Raw genomic sequence first — 25018 nt, 5'->3', positions numbered from 1 at the left:
AAAAAAATAGTTAAAATAAACAAAAAAAATAGTTAAAATGAATAAAAACTGTTTAAATGAACATAAATATTGTTCAATTGAACAAAAAAATATTTAAAATGAAAAAACAGTTAAAATAAACAAAAAATAGCTCAAATCTATATATAAATTTGGCTTGTTTGTCTGTCTGTCTGTCTGTTTGTCTGTTTGTTTGTATCCAATAAACGTCAAAACGGCTGAACCGATCGGGCCCAAATTTTTTGTGGGACATCTAGGGAGCCCAGGGAAGGTTTATGAATCATCAAAATTTCAAATATTTGTCTCTATCAAAATTCGATCGTCATTAAATTTTTTAAAATTTTGAAAATCCGCGAAATTTTTTGTAAAAATCCGCGAATTATTTTTGTTTAGTTTTACGATGTACACAAAGAGAACATGTTTACAATTAATTTAGAAGATGGGCGCGAAGCGCCCTCTAAGGCTAGAAAGAAGGGCGCGAAGCGCCTTGAATTTCTAGTCAATATAAAAATAGTTCAAAAATAGTTAAAATAAACAAAAAAAAAGATGTTTTTAAAATAAATTCAAATAAATTCCTGAGTCTAAATGAAAAATAGTTTGTAGGAACAAAAAAATTTGTAGACTATTTTTTGTTCATTTGAACTATTTTTATGTTCAAATATGATCTAAAATGCAGCCGCGCTTGCTCAGAAATTGTCTAAAACTTGGGCTAACCCTGAAATAATACACATTTGAGCAATATTTTTGGAATAATTTGAACTATTTTTATGTTCATTTAAACTAATACCCAACAAACAAAAACCCGCGAAGAACACAAGATTATTTGGTGTATTTCACACGAGTGACACACGAGTGACCCGTCAATATCCCGTGATAAATGTTGTCGAGGTGAATGTCGACGATTTGATCACGGGTCTAGGACCGAGTTTTTACACGGTGAAAACTTGAGTTTATTTCACAAGATGAACATGGGATTTTTACATGAGGAAACTATTTTTATCCCATCTACTTTAATTAAATTTTTTAAAGCCCACAGGAAAGGGGGGGATATATAATTCATTTCTGATATATAAATATATTATAAAATTTACTGTGTAAAAGTATATAATTATTACAAAATGTTTAGAAACTAAACATTTTAGTTTATATCTTATACATTAAACATCTTGAACATGTAAACTTTAAACTATTCTTATCGCAAAGTGATATTTCAAGTCTAAATAATGTTCATTTCTAAAAGATGAGACCCCAACTCTATTAAAAATGAAACATGAAGTTCTTCCCGTAGGCCGTAATATTTACGAGAATTAAAATAAAAAAATTCTGGCATTGCATTACTCGAGTTTAAGACGATAGGAATACAGGGGTGTACGAGTTCTTTTGTTTAGGGGGGGCAACAAATTTTTTGCGTCCCCCCCTTGGCAACATTGTGCCCCCCCCCCTAAAAACCCATTTTTTGAAGAAATATTGATACCTTTTTTTATTTTTTTGGCCCCCCTCTCTTTATAACTTTTTAACTTTATAAATTTTTCACTTAACTCCATCACAGCTAACTAAATCAATAATAACAGCATCATTAAAAATTATATTTTTACTAATAAACGAAATTTCTTCTGAAATTTTTACTTTTTAGATAGAATTTTCTACAATTTTCTGGAAATTTGCTTGCACAAACATCTCCATGTTTTTTTTCAGTAGAGAGCTCAGACAGCCTTATAGGGTGTAAAGCTGTAAGTGCAAGATCGTTAATTGTCTGCTCTCCGTCATAGTACATCTTGTTAAATAAAGTATTCTCTTTAGCAGGCTTATACTTCTCTCTCCTTGTAAATTAACAGTGAATTTAGTCAAATCCTTAGTCTTAGTCATTGTCAGGTGTTACTTTTTAAACGTAGTTTCCTTTTAATTTTGTATTTTCCATACCATCCGACCTACAAATGTGTACATCCGACCTACAAATGCATATATCCGACCTACAAATATATGTAAATCCGACCTACAATCGATAAACATCCGACCTACAAATATGTGTACATCCGACCTACAAATATGTAAATCCGACCTACAAATATGTAAATCCGACCTACAATCGATGACCATCCGACCTACAAATGCATATATCCGACCTACAAAAGTGTAAATCCGACCTACAATGGATGACCATCTGACCTACAAATGCATATATCCGACCTACAAAAGTGTAAATCCGACCTACAACCGATGACCATCCGACCTACAAATGTGTGCATCCGACCTACAAATGCATATATCCGACCTACTAAAGATGTAAATCCGACCTACAATTGATGACCATCCGACCTACAAATGCATATGTATCCGACCTACTTAAGTGTAAATCCGACCTACAATTGATGACCATCCGACCTACAAATGCATATGTATCCGACCTACTTAAGTGTAAATCCGACCTACAATCGATGACTATCCGACCTACAAATAATTGTACATCCGACCTTGCAGTAGGTCGGATCAAACAAAAGTTTTTTGAATTAAGGTGCAACTGACCTATAGTTTAACAGACCTACAGCAGCTAAAAAGCAGCTGGAAAACCACGTGCAAGTAGGTCAGAAGTGTAATATAGAGGATATGCGTAGGTCGAAAAATACACCACCCTAGTAACCATTTACTGCGTGTAACAGCGGTGTTTACAAGGGACATGATACAGGGTGTCCCAATAAACATGGGAATTCATTGACGAATTGGATATCGTCTTTATAAATAAGTCTTTGATTTAATGTAGTGATACCTGGTGAGAAAGCTGTAATCTGTAAGAATTTCGTCTGCTATGTCCACATTTTGTTTGTTTATTTTTGACTGCCATGCGATTGTACTTAATAAACAAGAAATTTATAGTATACCAAGGCAGTATACAAACAGAGTAAACTTGTCCGTTTTCACTGTTCATCTTTTGGAGACATTATTAACACATGTTTACAGTCTTTTACAGTTTTCAACTCTTAGGTAATCCAATGCTAATTCATAACAAAGACCCAGCACAGAGATTTGGGGACCCAGCTTTTCCTAAAATCTAACCTTTCCCAGTAAAAGTCGACAAATTACCAAATTCAGAACATTTTCGTGTTTCTACCAAGGTCCCATCAAAAATTGAGGCAATTTGCTCAAGGGGGTTATAAGTTACGATCGGACATACAAACATACAGAGATTACTACTTCATTACATAGATTAATAATACAGGTACAGTTGTTAATCGTCATGGCTCGTTTTTATAAACTTTAAAACTACCAACATTTCTATATTGTATAATAACTGCTCCAATAGCCACATCACACACTCTCTCGCGCGGCTGTGATAAAGAGAGATTAGGGATGATGGCCTCAATAGCCTCTTCTATTTCCTTGATTTCTCCGGCCCAGTCATCCTACTCTGGATTCTCCAGTACTGCTCTCAGACATTCGGCAAGATTGGATTGTATTCTGTTAAACTTTGCAATATCTTCATTCGGAGTAAAAATATGAAAAATACGAACCAAACAAAGTATTTTTTTTTTGGGTTGATTCTGGTTAATTTTTTGCAAATATTTTCATTCAGGGTCTATAATTTTTGTGTAACCTCTCACGAGTCCTAAACCCCCTTAAAAACGATTAACCACCCTAAACGGGATTATTTGTAAAATGAGGAGTGAGACAAGTGACCTGTAAATTGGTAAATATGTTCTACTGCCTTGAATAAAGACCTTTGGAAGTAATAAGTTTACCATATATGATTTTACAAAACAACAAATGCTGGAACCAGGGTTTCCACGAAATAACGATATTTTTTGTGCAACGTTAATTTGTACGCAAAAAAAATATCTTTAAAACCAAAATTGAAAGTTTCAGCACAGAATCAAACAACTGAAGGTTTATTAAGAAACTTAGGCACAAACAAAATTATGATTATGCTATTTTGAATTGGTTACTTTTAGTTACAAAAACTTCAAATTGAGAATCAAAAATTAATCAAATATGGCCTTTGGATTTTACCTCACAAATCAGTAATTATTAATAGGCAAGTAAACTGTTCCTTTTTAAGCAATGCAAATATATACCAAAAAGTTCAATGTTATAGATAACTAATATATACAATTGGCACCTTTAATCAACCTTTTAATGAGAAAATGTCCCGTAAAATTGCGCAAAACAAAATTAATTAAAAGCAGAATAGCGCAATTTTGCGCAAAAGGCAATTTTTTCGCGCATCATAAGCAAAAAATTCACTCTCTTTCGCTAAAATTGAGCAAAAGTTTTGCAAATGAAAACCCTAGCTGGAACCATGACTGCCGGGGCAGGGGAACAGACTTAATAGATTCTGTGAAGTCGTCTCTGCAGGTTCTAATGATAACTCTGTCTGTATTTCTACATCCAATGTTGGTGCAGTAATTATTTTTATTTCGTTTATTTCTATTTTTATAAAAAGCATTAATTAGTGTACTTTTGGAAATTATTTTAAAAATAAAAACTTGAGTTAACATTTAGTAGTTTAAAAAAGGAAGATTTCCGACTGTGTTTCATTTTCTGAAAAAAGAATCATACTTAAAGTCGCTTGTTATTAAGGAATGTGTTACAAATTTTTACAATGTACAGTTTTTTTTGTTTGTTACCTAAATGAACAAGGATTCCCTGCCCCTCCTGAAGGTGTATTACAGGTCGATCCACTAAACAAATTTCTCATTGCATTAATAAAAACATTTTAAAGATGTTAGTAACTTTCGTTTTTTTTCTTGTTCTGCTTTAATTATTTTAGTACAGTACAGTACAGAACAGTACAGTACAGTTCAGAACAGTACCGTACAGTACAGTACAGAACAGTACAGTTTAGTACAGTACAGTACAGTACAGTACAGTACAATACAGTACAGCACAGAATAGTGTAGTACAGTACAGTACAGTACAGTACAGTACAGTACAGTACAGTACAGTACAGTACAGTACAGTACAGTACAGTACAGTACAGTACAGTACAGTACAGTACAGTACAATACAGTACAGCACAGAATAGTACAGTACAGTACAGTACAGTACAGTACAGTACAGTACAGTACAGTACAGTACAGTACAGTACAGTACAGTACAGTACAGTTCAGTACAGTACAGCACAGTACAGTACAGTACAGTACAGTACAGTACAGTACAGTACAGTACAGTGCATTTTAGTACAGTGCAGTACTGTACGATAACACTTTCCAGAATTCATTTGAGTAAATCACATAGACATCCTGTAATTCTATTATAATTTTCAAGAATTTTTTATTTTATTATTTGGCCAGTGCTTAGGATTCGGATCCGCAACATTTTGGCATCCGGGATCCGGATTCAAGGGGCAACATATCAACCAAACACTGTAAAAAAAGAACTTTCTCCTCTCAAATCCGTTAAAAAGCGAGATTATTAAAAATTTCTTCCGTTCCAAATGGTTTATCAAGTTGTTAGCCTAAAAATAAGCGGAAAAAGAACAAAAATAGTTTAAAAATTCTGTTGTTATAAATCAATAAATACAAAAACGTCCATAACCTGGATCCGGATCCATTTTTTTAACATGAAATGGGATCCCAAAGGGACTGTTATGGTAAAATGAAAGGGGGTATAGGCTGAAGCGTAAAAATTTTAGGAGTTGATCACGACCAATATTAGTTGTAAAATTCGGTGATGGTGATGGACCAAACCTCTGTAGAGTAAAAAAAGTAGATGTTAGTTCCACATTTATTGAAAATATATTTCAGTCTGGGTTGATCCTCGTCATTCTTGAGATTGTGCTGGTGTCCCTGTATCAAGAAATTGATTTAAAACTACTTCAAAGTTATGCCAAAACTAATATATATGAGATTTGGTATGTGAATCAAAGTTTTAAACAGATCATATTCAGCAAATACGCAACTAGTCTGAAATTACGATTACCCAGAGGTTCCTAAACTCGTATTATAATTTAAATAGAATATTAATTTTTATGTATCAAATGACCTTAAGTTCCACCAAAGGCGGTGCAGTATCTGGTCACGTGGCAATGTCTGTATCATGTGACCGGAATTGTCACCAACGGCTCCGACGGCCATACGAGATTTGGTATAACTTTGACACAGTTTAAATCAGTTTCTCGAGACAAGGACATCAGATAGAACTAATATCGGACGCGATCAACTTAAAAATGTTTAAGCTTCAGCCTATAACACCTTCCAGTTTACCTTAACAGTCCCTTAACCCCTGATTATTCCTATATATTATGCAGTGTACCCAGTACCTCAGTAAACATTGAAAATTATCTCCACAATCACATTCCTCTCCTTCCTCTAATATTCCGTTACCACAGAAAGTATCAGAATATTCCTACAAAATATTATCCAAATGTTAAGATTAAATACCATAAAAAAAACAGTTTATTTTAAAGTTCTCCGGATAAATGGGAACCTTGAAGAGCAACATTTAAACAGTAAAATTGTTGATATAAAATGTGGCACGAAGCGCCCTAAAAGCCTATTGAATTAGCATCAGATGTTACCTTTAAACATTTTGTTCGATGTTCAGCATTCAGAACGTTTTTAACAGATTCCTTAACAACAAGAAAAATAAAGATAAAAATGTAAAGAAAAGAAATCGCAGTTTTAGAACTGTTCAAAATTCTAATTTTGATTTAATTTTTTTACATAGTGATTTAATAACTAGATTATCAAGGATATATCGCAGATATATAAATTACAAATATATGAGGAGAATAAGGCGATATATGATAAATTTGATCGTAAATTGAAGGATTAAAATTAAATCATCTCAAAACCTAGAATATCAGTGGAAAAGTTTAGATATTTTGTTATCTAAACAAAACATATTTTTTATCTAAACAAAATATGTTTTGATCACAGTTCACAACTCTTTTAAATATAAGTATTTACAAATTGTTTACGTTTCAAAGTTGCTCAATTAAGGTACTGTTTTTTTTGCTTTTTGCGAAAAAGAATAATTATTTTTGGCTAAATCTGGTGAAAATAAAATCTGTATTCAGTAATTAATTCTTAACAATTCATTAAAATATCCTAACAGTTCCTTTAATCCTTTAATCCTTTGAGCAGGAGGATAATGTTAAATATACCTGAGAGCAGGAGGATAATGTTAAATATACCTGAGAGTAGGAGGATAATGTTAAATATACCTGAGAGCAGGAGGATAATGTTAAATATACCTGAGAGCAGGAGGATAATGTTAAATATACCTGAGAGCAGGAGGATAATGTTAAATATACTTGAGAGCAGGAGGATAATGTTAAATATACCAGAGAGCAGGAGGATAATGTTAAATATACCAGAGAGCAGGAGGATAATGTTAAATATACTTCAGAGCAGGAGTAATGTTATAAATATACCTGAGAGCAGGAGGATAATGTTAAATATACCTGAGAGCAGGAGGATAATGTTAAATATACCTGAGAGCAGGAGGATAATGTAAAATATACCTGAGAGCAGGAGGATAATGTTAAATATACCTGAGAGCAGGAGGATAATGTTTGATGGTTATGTTTTCTTCCATTGTTAGAATATTTTGACATCATAAACCTGTTAAAGGGAATGTAAGCGAAATTTCAAATGACCCTCCATGCAAAGATGGCAATGCCTGATTTACAATTCGGTACTCTTAAAAGCTTTGTCTGATCAACAACTTCAGTATTTCTGATCAGATTAAGGTTTCAAGGGTACCGTTGTAAATTGGCATTGCTATCGTTGTATAGAGTCTCACTTAAATTACGATTACAGTCGCTTTAAACACAAGAATAAGACTTTATTAACGACAATGATCTGAATGGATAAACTTAGTCTTATGTCTGCTTAATACATATTTCTGGAGGAAAAATTAAAAATTTAAACTTTTATTTATTTTGAACATAAATGTACGTACGTTGTACCTTCCGTTTTGTAGATAATCTGTAGGAGTACATGGTGGACCGTCAGAGTCATGTTTAGCACCTTGTACAGTTTTTAAGTACATTAACTTCAAGGGACTATACGCGTAATTTTAAGTGACCCTGCATGCAAAGATAGCAATGCCCGATTTACAACAGTGCCCTTGAACCCTGAATATGATCAAAAAGTAAGAAATGCGAAAGTCACTTTCACAGAAAGACCACAAATGAAAATAAACAGTTTAAATAATGAAAGCATGCATATCTAATTTATACTTGATCAGACAAAGCTTTTAAAGGTACCGTTGTAAATCGCGCGCTGCCAACTCCGCATGGAGGGTCACTTGAAAGTTGAACGGTAAAAATGGCCAAAATATACTTTAAAATTTGAAAAAATAAGATTTAATTATTTGATTTTGTTCAGTAAAATCTAAAAATCTGATATCTTACCAAAACCATGCATAAATTCATGTACAAGGTTCAAAACAGCCATTCTGATTGGTATTCTAAACATTCTGATTGGTATTCTAAACATTCTGATTGGTATTCTAAACATTCTGATTGGTACTCTAAAAACATTCTGATTGGTTATACTCTAAACATTCTGATTGGTATTCTAAACATTCTGATTGGTATTCTAAACATTCTGATTGATATTCTAAACATTCTGATTGGTATTCTAAACATTCTGATTGGTGCTCTAAACATTCTGATTGGTTATACTCTAAACATTCTGATTGGTATTCTAAACATTCTGATTGGTACTCTAAACATTCTGATTGGTACTCTAAACATTCTGATTGGTATTCTAAATATTCTGATTGGTATTCTAAACATTCTGATTGGTATTCTAAACATTCTGATTGGTATTCTAAATTTTTTAAAGTTTAAAACTTTTATGAAAATGCACTGAGTTTTCATATGTAAAAAATCAAAGTTTATGTTGTCAGAAAAATATTAAAATAAATAATTTAAAGATAAAATTCTCTTGCCTGGATTGTTGTTTTGATTTGAAGGTTACAAACAGAGAATTAAAACTATACGTTTTATTATCTTCGTTGTACCTTAATCAAATTGTTAATTTTTTTCAAGTTTTTAAGATTATCATTAGTCTAGACGTTGCCATAGGGTATATTTTCATAATTTTTTCATGATCCATCCTAAATCCTAATTTTCAAAGAACCCTTTAAAGTTTTGATATATTAATGCATTTATTTTTAAAGTAAGTATCGGACTTGTTTGTTAATTTATCAGGATCCAATTAACATAAAAATGGCAAAATTTGGAATATTTACGCCTAAAATTAATGTCAATTTTAAATTTGCAAGCTTGTATAGCCGGCCAAACGGCTGGACCGATTGGGCTGAAATTTTTTGTGGACACTCATGGGTGGCCGGGGGGGGGGGGCGGGGGTTTTAGGCTAAAAATAATTTAAAAAATATTTCTTCAATTTTTTTTGTTTCAAAATTTTTTTTTTCAATTTATTTTTCCACGGGAAACATATATGTTGTCTCTAGCCAACCAAACGGCTCGACCTAATGGGCTTACATTTTTTGTGGGCAATATATTTTTCTTTTAAATATTAAAAAAAAAATTTTTTTTTATTTTCACGGGCAATGCCGGGCCCTTCAGCTAGTTATAATTAATATTGTAAACCTGGTTCTTTGTTGACAGATGCCCCCAACCCCTCCAGGTTTTGGATTACCCCTCCAGGATAACCCTAGCACCAAATCTGGAGATATATAAAAACTGATCAATAATAGGAAGGATAACCGTCGATTTTTCATTAATTATGCTAATTTCTCCATTGTTTCTTGTACGTAATAAATACGCAATAAAAATGAACAGGCAAAAAAAGCAAGGATATCAAATTCACACTAGATCAGACAAAGCTTTCAGGACAAGTTAAAAATTTGGACATTATCATTTTTACATGATGAATCACATGAAATTACGCTTACTTAAAGTACCTTAAGCTTACCTTCGAACACTCTGCTTGTGAAGAGAAGTCCCAGACAGTATTTATTAAAGTTATACCTGGCACAGCGAGGGTTTCTTTATATGAATATCCATAGTAAAATACTATAAAATCTTACTTTTGCCCTTGACGAAAAAATTTTCATTAAAAAAAGCTTTAATCAATACTACAACACTTGTTATATGGAAGTGTGTATATGATCGAATAGTTTACATACAGTTAATCCCAGATATATGAATAAATACCAAGAGTTTTTTATAATGTCGTATTACATATTTAAGATCAAATGCCGCGGAAAAATGAGATCAATATTACAATTGCATTCATATTTCAGTGCTATTAATTAACCTTGAATTAGAAATAAAAAGAAGTTTTTTTAGAATTATCAAAAAAAAACTTATGACGGTCAATGTATTCATATATCATGGATTCACTGTAGTTAAAAAAGGTATTTTTTTCAAAAAATGGGGTTTAAAAGGGGGGGGGGAAATGTTGCCAAGGGGGGTCACAGACATTTTTTTGGCCCATGCTCTGATCCATATTTGGTTTAATATCTGTATTTTCAAATGTTTCGATAAAACTTATCGTAGTAATAAATAAAATAATGATAATAATAATAAAAATTAATAATGTTTTTTTTTGATACCCCTAACCTAGAGAACTTGCGAAGAAAATCCTCTGGTGAAGGATAGTTTTTAGTCAGAATATTACTGCTCGAACTTTCAGATTCAAAGATAGTTATGGAACTAACCTAGAATATATTCAAGGATAGGTATAGCACTAACCTAGAATGTATTTAAGGATAGGTATAGAACTAACCTAGAATATATTCAAGGATAGGTATAGAACTAACCTAGAATATATTTAAGGATAGGTATAGAACTAACCTAGGATATATGTAAGGATAGGCATAGAACTAACCTAGAATATATTCAAGGATAGGTATAGAAAAAACCTAGAATATATTTAAGGATAGCTAAAAGGACCGTTTACTTATTTGGGTGATTTCAGGGTAAACTAAATATTGCTATTTACTTTTCAAAGATAACTTTGGCTAGAGAAAAAAGCCAATTTATCCGGCCAAAACCTTTAGAAAATTAAAATGTACTTTTTGACACAAAAAAATATTTTTTTAAATAGCATAAATTTTATAAACATATTTGTAAAAATACATATACCTCAAAACCAACGCAGTCACTTTTTCCGTCATTATCAAAATCCTTAAATACTTATTTTAATTTTTCATGTTTAATGAGAAAATGGTTTGTTTTGAAATTTTCCTACTTTTGTTTGGAAAATGGTATTTGCCTCCTTGACGTAGTAGAGCATAATCATTATGGTGTTCCTCAAGGATCCGTTCCCAACCTCCTGATAAACATTTTAAACAGTTTATTTAAAGGGACTCTAAGCGTAATTTTAGGTGACCCTCCATGCAAGATGTCAATGCCCAATTCACAATGGTACCCTTAGAAGTTTTGTCTGATCAAGTATAAATTAGATATCAATGTTTAAAAACTAATTATTTTCAATTGTGGTTTCTCTACAAAAGGGACTTGCGCATTTTTACTGCAGAACTATTTGAAATAAACACTTACAAACTTCGAGAAATAAAGATATCTTCCACATCATTCAGCAGATAAAGGTTGTGAATTGAGAATGCCATGACATTTTTGCATTTAGGTCATTTATGCGAACACTCACTTTACATCTACTTTTTGTATTAATTAACCAAATTCAGTCAGATAAAGAAACTGGAATTACTCGTCACAAAGTAGTTTGATGTATTTTAAACTACTACTTATTGATATAACCGAATTTAAATATAAAATCAGTTTGTAAAGATATGAGGATAAGAGTTTGGAGAACGAAAAAAATCCGGCTTTAAAATCAAAAGTTAAAAGTTAGAGTTGTTATTTAAAAAAGGAGCGCAAAGCTTTCTTAAAGTCTAGTCAGTTACAGGGTGTCCCACGAAGCATGACAGTTGGTAAATAGAGAATGTCTTCTTCCATAATTTTTTAAGTTGTTTAATACCAAAGACAATAATAAAAATATTATATAGGAGTAATATCATAGTAAAATTAATTTCAAAGTAAAAAATATTTGAGCAAAAGATTTTTTAAACGAAATAAATTGCAAACAGCTTTTAATATTTAATACAGTGTATGGAATACGACATTCAAAACTATTTACCAATTGTCATGTTTCGTGGGACACCCTGTATCATAATGATGAAATCGGAGTTTCAAAAAAGGCAAGGAAAAGTACCACATTTATCACATATAGACAAAACTTTTACTTTTTTCTCTTACGCCTTTTTTATTTGATCAACAAATAAAATAATTCTTGAATTCTTAAAAGCCTTTGTAATCAAGTAATCAAGCTTCTGTAATCAAGTAATCAAGCTTCTGTGATCAAGTAATTAAGCCTTTGTGATGAAGTAATCAAGCGTTTGTGATCAAGTAATCAAGCTTCTGTGATCAAGTAATCAAGCTTCTGTGATCAAGTAATCAAGCCTTTGTGATAAAGTAATCAAGCGTTTGTGATAAATTAATCAAGCGTTTGTAATCAAGTAATCAAGCCTTTGTGATCAAGTAATCAAGCTTCTGTGATCAAGTAATCAGGCTTCTGTGATCAAGTAATCAAGCCTTTGTGATCAAGTAATCAAGCGTTTGTGATAAAGTAATCAAGCGTTTGTAATCAAGTAATCAAGCCTTTGTGATCAAGTAATCAAGCTTCTTTGATCAAGTAATCAAGCTTCTGTGATCAAGTAATCAAGCTTCTGTGCTCAAGTAATCAAGCGTTTGTAATCAAGTAATCAAGCCTTTGTGATCAAGTAATCAAGCGTTTGTGATAAAGTAATCAAGCGTTTGTAATCAAGTAATCAAACCTTTGTGATCAAGTAATCAAGCTTCTGTGATCAAGTAATCAAGCTTCTGTGATCAAATAATCAAGCGTTTGTGATCAAGCAATCAAGCCTTTGTGACCAAGTAATTAAGCGTTTGTGATCAAGTAATTAAGCCTTTGTGATCAAGTAATCAAGCGTTTGTGATCAAGTAATCAAGCGTTTGTAATCAAGTAATCAAGTCTTTGTGATCAAGTAATCAAGCGTTTGTCATCAAGTAATCAAGAGTTTGTTATCAAGTAATCAAGCGTTTGTAATCAAGTAATCAAGCGTTTGTGATCAAGTAATCAAGCGTTTGTGATAAAGTAATCAAGCGTTCAAGTAATCAAGCGTTTGTGATAAAGTAATCAAGCGTTCGTAATCAAGTAATCAAGCGTTTGTGATCAAGTAATCAAGCGTTTGTGATAAAGTAATCAAGCGTTTGTAATCAAGTAATCAAGCGTTTGTGATCAAGTAATCAAGCCTTTCTGATCAAGTAATTAAGCCTTTGTAATCATGTAATTAAGCCTTGGCGATCAAATACCTGAAAAAATAGATCGTCTGCTATCAAGGAAAGAGAACACTTCTTCTGATTTGGTTTGGCAAACTTTTCCGTGGTGCTGTTCATATTTTTCGAACCTGATGTGTTTCCGGAACTTTTTTCTTGACTCTTGACAACATTTGCAATATTTTCGGAATCCTTTACGTGGTTTTCCAAAAGTTTCTTGATGGGGTTTATGGAACTATCGTCTTTATTAATTCTTGTGGCTTTTTGGAAACTTGGAATTGTGCTGTTTTTGGAACTTGCGTTGTTTCCGGAACCGTTTCCGGATTTTGACATGTTGGCTCCAATGGAATTCTCTAATTTCGTAATGTTATTTGTCTTTCCCGCGGCAGTAATCTGTTCACGTAGCATTTTTTCGGAACTTTTAACATTTTCAGATTCTATAACATTTTCAGGGCTTGCAGGATTTTTTGTGATATCTTTAGAATCTTTGAAATCCTTGGAAGTATTCTTGTAATCTGTTGAATTTTTGGAACTAATGGTTTTCTCGGGATTTGTTGTTATATTTTCGGAATCTGTGCTATTTTTGTTGCCGTTTGTATTTTCCGGAACTGTGGAATTTTCCGAACCTGTCTCATTTCTTGAATTAGTTTTCGAACCCTGGGATCTTCTTGTTCTACTGTTTACGGTTTTGGTTCTACCTTAAACACAATTTTTATCAGTGTAGACTTCGATATTTCATTTAAAATTAAATACCCCTGCAGAGACGAGATAAATCCATAATTTCAAGTGACCCTCCATGCAAAGATGGCAAGGCCTAATTTGAAACAATACCCATGAAAACCATTATCTGATCTATAATGTGGAAGATATCGTCGTGTTTTAAGGTTTAAATCGGATAATTCTTATTTTTTTCTCCAGTAGAAATGATTCACTTTTGTAGAGAAACTCGCGATTAAAGATAACCAAAATTTCTAAGTTTAAAATAATAAACATTGATATCTAATTCATATGTGAATCGAACATTGCCATTTTTGTATGGAGGGTCACTTGAATTTACGCAAATGGTCCCTTTAACCGGCCCTTTCGCGTAGATTAAGAAACGTGGGTGTTCATATGCAGCCCAAGTCATATTTTTTAAATTTTCTTTAAAGTCTTATTTTCGTGTAAAAATACAATTATGTTTCATAGAAATTAAAAAACAGAAATCAACTAAATTTATTAAAATCAAATAATTTTTTAAAGGTATTTTTATTGTATTTTCTTCAAACTTGTTCTTTATTTATTTACAGCCCAATCTAAGTATATATAAATTATTTATAATAAACATACCAGAGCTATTCTGTGCAATATTGAACAAGCTGGTGGTAACCTAATAAAGAAATAAAAATTTAATTGCAGTCTATATACGGTCCCCCCCTCTCCCCAACCCCCCCCCCCCCCAAAAAAAAAATATATATCTATTAAATCTAGGAAATTTAAAACTATACTGGACATTTTAAACCTAAAATTAAAGTTGGAATCCGTGTCCGTTTGAAAAATATCAAAAATGTAAAAAGAATGAATTCAAACTGAATTTTAGAACAAAAGAACATTTTCTCCGTAACAAATTTTATGATTTCCGACCTGAGCTGGAAACTTTTGTATTGTGGATATCGAGATCAAAGCTTGATCTTGTTGTTAATCTGCAGATTAATCTAATCTTTTTCAATATCCCGCAAGTTAATAGTGCCCTGGAGGAATGACAGAAATGAAGAGATCATGCATAAATCCTTGAACTAAATGTCCCCACACTGGATATCAAGATCGAACAATAGAGACTATGAGTATCAAACACTAAAGTTCTCAGCTCAGAATGATTCGGCTAATTGTTTCCATTGTTGTTAAAAATATACCTTGACAGGATCAATGAAATTATACCTTGACAGGATGAAAATATACCTTGACGGGATCAATGAAAATATACCTTGACGGGATCAATGAAAATAAACCTTGACAGGATCAATGAAAATATACCTTGATAGGATCAATAAAAATATACCTTGACAGGATCAATGAAATTATACCTTGACAGGATGAAAATATACTTTGACGGGATCAATGAAAATATACCTTGACGGGATCAATAAAAATAAACCACCTTGACAGGATCAATGAAAATATACCTTGATAGGATCAATAAAAATATACCTTGACGGGATCAATGAAAATATACCTTGACAGGATCAATGAAAATATACCTTGACAGGATCAATGAAAATGATTTGGTTCTGAACTATTAAATAACCAAAGAAGGTTGAGTTTACAAGATAACCGCTCACACTGAAACAAATAATTCAAATTAATAAATTTTCAGACATTTTTCTAAAGTTTTTTGAAGAGTTGATACTTAATACTGATACCTTGACATTTCTTCTCCTAAAACATATCCATCCACATATCCAAGCTTTAGCCTGAATATTTCATCATTCAAATATAATTACTTATTTTATAATTTATGGTTCGGATTTTTGAAAAAGGACCTTTCTATTTTAACCAGATTTTATCCTGCAATGTGGTCTAAAAAAGTTCAAAAAAATGAGAAAAAAATTAAGCAAATTCTTAATTGCAGGATTTGAATCCAAAAGATGCCTTTACAAAACATAAAATTTATCTATTTATTAATTATTTATTATTCCCTTACCTAGCCAGGGACAACTTAGATTTTTTATTTTTGTTTCCATAAACATACACAGGGATATCTTTGTACGCTCTGCAGTACAGTACAGTCACATTTATAGTAAACATTATAACAAGGATATCTCTGTTCATGTTTCCATAAACATACAAATGGATATCCTTGTACGCTCTGCAGTACAGTACAGACACATTTATAGTAAACATTATAACAAGGATATCTCTGTTCATGTTTCCATAAACATACATAGGGATATCTTTGTACGCTCTGCAGTACAGTACATACACATTTATAGTAAACATTATAACAAGGATATCTCTGTTCATGTTTCCATAAACATACATAGGGATATCTTTGTACGCTCTGCAATACAAAACGTCACATTTATAGTAAACATTATAACAAGGATATCTCTCTTTATGTTTCCATAAACATACATAGGGATATCCTTGTACTCTCTAGAGTACAGCACAGTCACATTTAGAGTAAACTTAATAAGAAGGATATCTCTGTTCATGTTTCCATAAACATACATAGGGATATCCTTGTACTCTCTGCAATACAAAACGTCACATTTATAGTAAACATTATAACAAGGATATCTCTGTTCATGTTTCCATAAACATACATAGGGATATCCTTGTACTCTCTGCAATACAAAACGTCACATTTATAGTAAACATTGTAACAAGGATATCTCTGTTCATGTTTCCATAAACATACATAGGGATATCCTTGTACTCTCTGCAATACAGAACGTCACAATACTGGAACGAATTGTCTGAATTTTTTTTAGGGAACCCATGATTACCCCGGGGGAAAACATTCAAATTTTTCTACAGAAACCAAGTTTTTTTTGTATTCAAAATATACAAAGGGATATCTTGGTTATCTAAAGATTAAGCATATAGTTGGTTTAATCCTTTTTCACCGATAAAATAAAATAAATAAAAGGATAAAACCAAACATGCATAATCTTTAAAACATATTTATACTAAACTAGTTTAAAATAAAAAAAAAATTATATATAAACCTTAAAATTTGTTTTATTCACTAACGATGCTTATGTAAAAAAATAACCCCACCTTGTATGTTTGCAACATATAGAACGTTAAACTTAAACTGTATTTTAGAAATAAATATTTAAATACTATAATAAGCTGTCCAAACGATGTATGGTAGTTGAGCGGAGTATGTAGTACTGTGATGAAATGCTTCAGGATTCATTTGAGACATATAAAACGTTTTAATGATGTATAATTACTGAGTTTGAGCGCGAAGCCGACGTTTAAAATTATGAATTTGGGCGGTTACGTTTTAAAAATCGATTTTTTTTAATTATCAAATAACGACGACGAAAAATGTATCACAAATTCTACAGTAAACTAATTAGATATTTAGGAACATATTTCTCAATAGATATTTTTCAATAAATCAATGTTAGAATCAATTATTTCTTTTTCATCATTATATTGAATTTCTTATTCTTTACGAATTTGTTCGCAGATTTTTACAAATTCTTCATATGTCGTCTTTTCAATAAAAATTTCAGAAAATCTGCAGAAAATGTTTGTGAAGAATGAGAGATTACAGAAACTAATAACTGAATAAAATTACTTATATTCGATGATTTAAGAGTTAGTTTTTATTTTCTCAATCTGCTCCTAAACAACTAATTAGTTTACCGTAGAATTTGTGTTACATTTTTTCGTCATTATTAACTAATTTTAAAAAATTGATTCTCAAAACGTAACCTCTAGCAACTCAGTAATTATACATCATTAAAACGTTTTATATGTCTCAAATAAATCCTAAAGAATTTCTCCACAATACTACATTCTCAGTTCAACTACCATGCATTGCCGGTCACTCCCTTTAACATACTAAAAAATCGTTTAAAGGGACTTTAAGCGTTATTTATAGAAAGATGTTCGATTTACAACGGTACCCTTGAAATCTTTATCTGGGAAGTAATGTGGAAGATATTGTCTTTTTTCTAATTTTTCTAATTTTTTAAATTATTATAATTCCCATATCTATATTCCTACAGTAAAATTGCTCAAGTCATTTTTGCAGAGAAACCACAATTTCCAAATTACTAACATTGATAGAATTCATACTTGAGCAGACAAAACTTTTAACGGTACCGTTATAAATCGTGCATCGTTAAATATCAAAAATATGTAAATATGAAAAACGTAATTAATTGTGACTTTTTCCTTTTGATAATATCTTCATCCTCGAAGTATTTCTTGCGCAAGCAAATATAAATTATTTTTGAAAATGCTTCAATTTCTGCGATGTAATTACAGTTCTAAATATAAAAGAAGTTACAATATTGTAGATAAAGGGATATTTTACAATAAACATGTGATTAGCGCAGCATTAACGGAAACTTGATTTTTATTATTATTATGATTTATTTATTAAGTTTTCATGAGACACTATATAGCTTGTTGCGTGAATTCCAAAATCAGTTGGTTTCCAAATATAACAAAATCAGTTGGTTTCTAAATATAACAAAACTAGCCTTAGAGAGCGCTTCGCGCCCATCTTCTAAATTAATTGTGAACATGTTCTCTTTGTGTACATCGTAAAACAAAACAAAAATAATTCGCGGATTTTCACAAAAAAATTCGTGGATTTTCAAAATTTTAAAAAATTTAATGAAGATCGAATTTTGATGAAGACAAATATTTAAAATTTCAATCATTCATAAACCTTCCCTGGGGTCCCTAGATGTCCCACAAAAAATTTGGGCCCGATCGGTTCAGTCGTTTTGACGTTTATTGGATACAAACAGACAGACAAGCAAACAAACAAACAGACAGACAAGCCAAACTTATATATAGATTAGTTGGTTTCCAAATATAACAAAATCAGTTGGTTTCCAAATATAACAAAATCAGTTTCCAAAATATAACAAAATCAGTTGGTTTCCCAAATATAACAAAATCAGTTGGTTTCCAAAATATAACAAAATCAGTTGGTTTCCAAATATAACAAAATCAGTTGGTTTCCAAATATAACAAAATTAGTTGGTTTCCAAATATAACAAAATCAGTTGGTTTCCAAATAACAAAATTTTGAATATTTTTAAAAATATGCAAAGTCTTCGTTGTTTTTGCAAACAAATGTAGAAACGTAATTTTTCCTTATGAGTATTTTTAATTTTTTTTTTTAATTAAAAAACTCACACCTCATATAATGTTTGGTTCTGTATTATTATTGACGTTATGGACACCCTCCTTATATGAATTGGCACCCTCGCGTGATTATAATTGTCCAGATTAAGTTAGGTTTTTATATCAGACAAAGGTAAAATGCATTAGCATAGTGAATTGGACATGCTTTACTCTTTAAGTTAGGAGTCATTTATAATAAAGTGAACAGTCCCTTTAAGAAGTGAAAAATATTTAATAATTTTTATTTACCTGGATCTTTTTCGTCTGCTGGGTTAAAACCTTTTTTTCACTCAAAATATTGAAACAAAGAAATTATTATGTTTTATAGATTTATAACAAAAAGTTTTTTGAATTATTCAAATAATTTATTCACCTGGTTTCATTTTTAAATTGACTAGGGCTAGGGTGACATGGTGAAAAGTGAAGAAGTATAAAAAAAAGAATAGTTTTCATCTGACAAGAGTGAATCTGAGACTTGAACTAGATTTATGATTTCACTAACTTAACTAACTGACATGGGAGCGACTCCTTTCAACAAGGCGGTTCGACTAATCACTTTACAAAAACAAGAGAAGCACCAAAAAAAATTGTTTCCCATATTTTGTCTTTAAAATTTATTTTCTCGACTGAATACAAAAAATAAAAAAATATTTTTTATGAAAAAAAAGAGTTTTCCCTCCCTGAGTACTGCTGGACTGTACTACCCATACCTTTCCTTATATTAGCAACATCAACTAGATTTATATTACAAAGAGACATTCTTTAAGATTTTTTATTGAAATTATATACAGGATGTACAAATACCTTATTATTTTTTAGCACCATAGATTTTGTACAAAAAATTAGTTTACAATATTAGTATGTTAAATATGTTATATTTACACCTGAAACATCACATTTCTTTGTCATTGCCACTTTATTTGTAAATAGTTTTGATTTAAAATTAAATTAAATTATTAAAATAGTGTCTTTAAATTACAATAAACTCTTTTAAATCTATAAGTTAACAATTTGTTTAACAATATTAATAAAGATTTTTAAATCTTTTAAATCTATAGAGATACATGGTGTCCCACGAAACATGACAGTTGGTGAATAGTTTAAAATGTCTTTAATAAAAAACTGTTATGTGGCAATAATATTTCTGTAAAATTGATTTCAAAGTATAGTATATTTGAAAAAAAAGATTTTCTAACGAAATAGACGGCAAAAAATCTTAAATATCTAATACAGTATACATAAGAAGACATGTCATGTTTTGTGGGACACCTTAAGAACTAAGAAATAGTGGAGTGATTTTCCTCACTTTTGCTTTTAATTTGAAAAAGTAATTTGAAAAATGCAAATTGCAGTTGTTTTCTTTACAAATATAAACCCTTAGTGGAATATGATATCAAAAGAAATGGCAAAGACGAAAATAGTTCCACTGAAAAAACAGCGTAATGGAAAGTTTTAAAACTAAATGGCACATTATCTCGGAAAAAGGTTTGCTCAAATTGACAAAATTTGGGATATCGTTGGAAGCAAATTCGTGTAAACGTACTGTCTGAGTTGTTTACAAAATAACACAGGGAGCAGCACAGCAGAGTGGTAGACAGATGGGGATAACAGCTGCCCCGCCCTTCTCATCGCTGTCAACCTTGGACTTGGACATTTTTGCCATCTTGGCGGATTCCCCGGCGTACATTCCCGTCTGCCTCGTCTCATACATCTCCTCTGTACAATTGTACATAAATATTTCGTAAAAATAAATGTTAAACATTACATCTCAACATGGTCCTCATCCTGTCCTATATTTTTTTATAGGACGCTTACCTGTAGGGTAGAAGACAGGAGGACCTTTCTTGTACTCAACATGGTCCTCATCGTGTCCTACATTATTCTTATAGGACGCTTACCTGTAGGGTAGAAGACAGGAGGACCTTTCTTGTACTCAACATGGTCCTCATCCTGTCCTATATTCTTCTTATAGGACGCTGCCATTAACTTCTCCATAGTTGCTGTCTCGTTCTTAATAAGAAACATTAACAATTATTTTCCATCTATCTGGAATATAATATATCTAGTAGCTAAAGTACCCGGCGTTGCCCGTCGAATATTAAAAATACTTAAAAAATAAATTTCGAATTTTGAAAAAATAAATTCGTAGTTTTTAGCCATGTTACCCAAGGTACCCATGGGTTTCCTCAATCTGTCATTTTGGTCCAGCCGTTTGGCCATCTATAGCTAACTTATATATTTATTATATAGATATTCCAAAAATGGCCCGGACCCCATGATTTAGTGAAAACGTATAACGTTGTATTTGATTTGAAACCTTTTACTAAAATGTTGGTAAATGAATGAGTTAAGACTGGGTTCAGATCAAAACCATGCTCTTAATTAGCCAAATAGTTTTTGATGAGTTATCGTTTTAATTAAAAAGAAATGTAGAAGATTTTTAAACCTAAATTCAATATGAAAGAAACTGCTAACTCACCCAAACTCTAATTTTATAATCCTTATATCTTTTCAACCTAAGTGTTACTACTTTCATATTTTAAACTTTGACTATTTGATGCAGAAAAATTTTAATAACAAAGTTTTACACCATCATGTTGCAAATACATAAGGATATAATGAGCGAGTGATACATTTTTTTCGATTTGGTTACAAATATTGATAATAACTAAAGATAAACAATTACTTGTGGGAAGTTTTAATACTCATTAATCCTTTAAAAAAGAATTTAAAATGTATTTTAGAAAAGTATCGTTCAACGATATCTTCAGCTTACTTGAAGGAAAAATAAATTCTTTTTATAGATAATCTTTAAATAAAAGAAACTTAAAGAGAATTACAAAACCCTTAAACCTGGTTTATCTTTTCTAGTTCTCGTTGATCAATGTTTGCTCCAAAACTGTTCAACAGTTCATCCGGTCTCTAAAATCATATTGTTATTAAATTTTAATTTCAAATATCATTTTTTAGTTGTTTAAAAAAATTTCTTTTTTATTGCAGGAAAAGTTTAAGGATGGGTTTCCAACCAAAGCAATTTTTCACAATTTTGCGATAATTTGCTCGAGGTGTACACAAAATTGCGCAAAACAAAAGAGCAATAATTTCGTTGGAAACCTTAGGAATCTTATTTAATCATAAATACTACAGAATTAATTGAACAAAATTAAATTAAATATCAAGTCCTTTTTCAAATTTATACGGTATACAATGTGGTTCCGACGAATAGCAAAAATTGTTCAAATTTATATAGTATATAAAAAGTGGTTCCGATGAATAGCAAAAATTATTCAAAATCAAAGCGTACACAGAAATAAACATAGGGGGAGGCGAAATATGCGCGAAGCGGAAAAAAATTGTTTTCCCCGAGGAGCTTCTAGGGGGGAGGGGGCAAAATTTGAACTATAAGTTCAAACATTTGGCTTCTTGCATATTTTAAAGGTACACATACAGTCCAATTACCTTGCAAGTACTACTTTATGTCTCCTTTAAACAAAACTAGCAGAAACAAACAGCAAACTAATTTTTTATGCTCTGCACTTTTCAGTTTCAGATTTGAAAAGTGTTATAGCTCTGAGTTCTAGGGGGGGGGGGGCACTGCTCCCTTGCCCCTCCTTTGCAGGACCATGTTCAAAATAATTCTATATATGTTTCGTGTATTTTTTACAGAGCACCTAGACCATATTTTTCTAAGACAGCAATTGCGAAATGTTGAACTAACGTCAAAAATATGTTTATCAATAATAAAACTAAATGTAAAAGCCTACATGTAGTATTTTAGGGTTAAAGTCATTTGGACCAAGTTTTGGTTTTACTGGACACTTTATACCGTCTTATAAGGTATTCCTTCCTTAAACTTCTATTCATGTTAAAGAGAGTATTTTCTAAAAATAAAGAACTATAGGATGCTGGATGATAATTAAGAACCCTTCTATTTCTATCCTATGTTGATTAAAGGTTTATTACATATGCAACGCTTTACAGAGAATTATAAAAGATACAGCTAGGAGTAGTATCTGTAAAAGATACAGATAGGAGTAGTATCTGTAAAAGATAAAGATAGGAATAGTATCTGTAAAAGATACAGCTAGGAGTAGCATCTGTTGATTCATATTTTAATCCTATACACTCCTTGATATTTTGATTACATTCCCTTTAAAGGAGTTGCTCCTACTTGCCAATTGCTCGTCCCAGTTTATTGCCAATTTTTAAGGACACTACAACAAAGTTTCTCGGGGAAAAAAATAATATTTTTAAACTAAACTTTGGTTTCGATCTTAAAATGTTAACAATTTAAAAAAAGTTAACAATGTAGTTGTGAACTTTAACAATGTTCTGAATTGATTTTTTCTATATTTCCTCAGCTTAAACATATTTATGGATTCACAAGTCTTTCAGAAGGTGCAATGTCCATCGACCCCCTCGCCATATACACGCCCCTATTGCTGTTATAGTTGGCATCTCTATGTTTTCCTAATTTTTACATGCTCTTAGATTTGAATTTATTTTTGACAAACAGGATGTTAGGTTAAACCATCAAGAGAGAGTCTTTAAACCATAAACTGTCAAACTAAACCAGGTTTCAATTAGAATAAACATATTTGCAGGGATAGTAAACCATCATGAGACATGTGTGTCCGTTTTAAATTCTTCAGCTCTTTGGGAGTTTTTGGGGAGTTAAGATACTTGACAAGAACTAAGGATTCTTTACACCTTATAGAATTCTTTAAGCGTTTTTAGTTTATATAGCAACTTATACAAATTTAAGTTTATGTAGCAAATTATACAAATTTTAGTTTATGTAGCAACTTATACAAATTTTAATTTATGTAGCAACTTATACAAATTTTAGATTATCTAGAAACTTATACAAATTTTAGTTTATGTAGCAACTTATACAAACTTTAGTTTATGTAGCAACTTATACAAATTTTAGTTTATGTAGCAACTTATACAAATCTTAGTTTATGTAGCAACTCATACAAATTTTAGTTTATGTAGAAACTTATACAATTTTTAGCTTATGTAGCAACTTATACAAATTTTAGTTTATGTAGCAACTTATACAAATTTTAGTTTAAGTAGCAACAACTTATGCAAATTTTAGTTTATGTACCAACTTATACAAATTTTAGTTTATGTACCAACTTATAAAATTTTAGTTTATATAGCAACTTATACAAATTTTAGTTTATGTAGCAACTTATACAAATTTTAGTTTATGTAGCAAATTATACAAATCTTATTTAGTGCAAGGAAAGTTATTTCAGAGGTGTACGCATCTTTTGTACTGCAATGTACTGTCTCTGGGCGGTATTGTAAAAACAAGACGGATGTCGAAGCCTGAAATGGGATCCATCTTTGACATAAAAAATTAATGAAAAATTCTGGTCATAGTAAACTATTATGTGAATTATCAAAATTTTCAAAATTTAATGCATTTAACCTCCCCTGATACCAAACGAACACTGATGCGTCTATTCTTGTTTACAAATTCCGCCCAGAGAGAACTGGTTTCAATAAGTACACAGAGTATACGCAACTGCAATTAACTTTCCATGAATTAAAACCTTGACTGAAGGGAGGTTGTTTTTGATATTTTATGCCAATTTATTAACAAAGTATGAGTTAAAAAGGCTTCACGTGACTCATACTCAATACAACATGTGGTCTTCCTTATTTGTATCATACTAGCCTTATAGGGCGCTTCGCGCCCATCTTCTAAATCAATTGTGAACATGTTCTCTTTGTGTACATCGTAAAACAAAACAAAAATAATACGCGGATTTTCACAAAAAATTTCGTGGATTTTCAAAATTTTCAAAAAATTTAATGAAGATCGAATTTTGATGGAGACAAATATTTGAAATTTTGATCATTCATAAACCTTCCCTG

At 31.3% G+C, this 25018-nt stretch overlaps 2 protein-coding genes across 4 annotated transcripts in view; both read right to left on the bottom strand.

Moving 5' to 3' along the window:
* Positions 1-4364: 4364 nt before the first annotated feature.
* LOC111713433 (ADAM 17-like protease) lies at positions 4365-19689 on the bottom strand. Of its 3 annotated transcripts, XM_023488286.1 has the most exons (22): positions 19500-19689; positions 19376-19421; positions 18161-18255; positions 15948-16016; positions 15667-15717; positions 15505-15586; positions 14597-14636; positions 13304-13965; positions 11163-11246; positions 11057-11098; positions 10532-10629; positions 9882-9937; positions 9557-9632; positions 8893-8964; positions 8351-8406; positions 7904-7964; positions 7506-7556; positions 7367-7385; positions 6509-6559; positions 6251-6336; positions 4617-4670; positions 4365-4530 (listed from the first exon to the last, which is right to left on the bottom strand). In XM_023488286.1, exons 1-22 carry the CDS (start codon positions 19577-19579, stop codon positions 4524-4526), a joined length of 1938 nt encoding a protein of 645 aa, XP_023344054.1. In that variant the 5' UTR covers positions 19580-19689; the 3' UTR covers positions 4365-4523. The 3 variants fall into 3 exon arrangements, with proteins under 3 accessions (XP_023344054.1, XP_023344053.1, XP_023344055.1); XM_023488285.1 differs by lacking the exon at positions 7367-7385 and having other exon boundaries at positions 7487-7556; XM_023488287.1 differs by lacking the exon at positions 7367-7385 and having other exon boundaries at positions 7487-7556; positions 19376-19415.
* Positions 19690-20320: 631 nt separating this feature from the next.
* LOC111713434 (uncharacterized) overlaps positions 20321-25018 on the bottom strand; it is a gene marked incomplete in the record, with an annotated part of 9131 nt that continues 4433 nt past the window's right edge. The window contains 3 exon segments of the mRNA XM_023488288.1: positions 20321-20842; positions 21025-21136; positions 21980-22048. Of these exon segments, the coding sequence (XP_023344056.1) occupies positions 20682-20842; positions 21025-21136; positions 21980-22048 (342 nt within the window).

The sequence above is a fragment of the Eurytemora carolleeae genome, unplaced genomic scaffold (assembly GCF_000591075.1).
Source record: "Eurytemora carolleeae unplaced genomic scaffold, Eaff_2.0 scaffold1208, whole genome shotgun sequence".
Taxonomy (NCBI): Eukaryota; Metazoa; Arthropoda; class Copepoda; order Calanoida; family Temoridae; genus Eurytemora; species Eurytemora carolleeae.
This window is presented reverse-complemented; position numbering and strand designations above follow the sequence as displayed.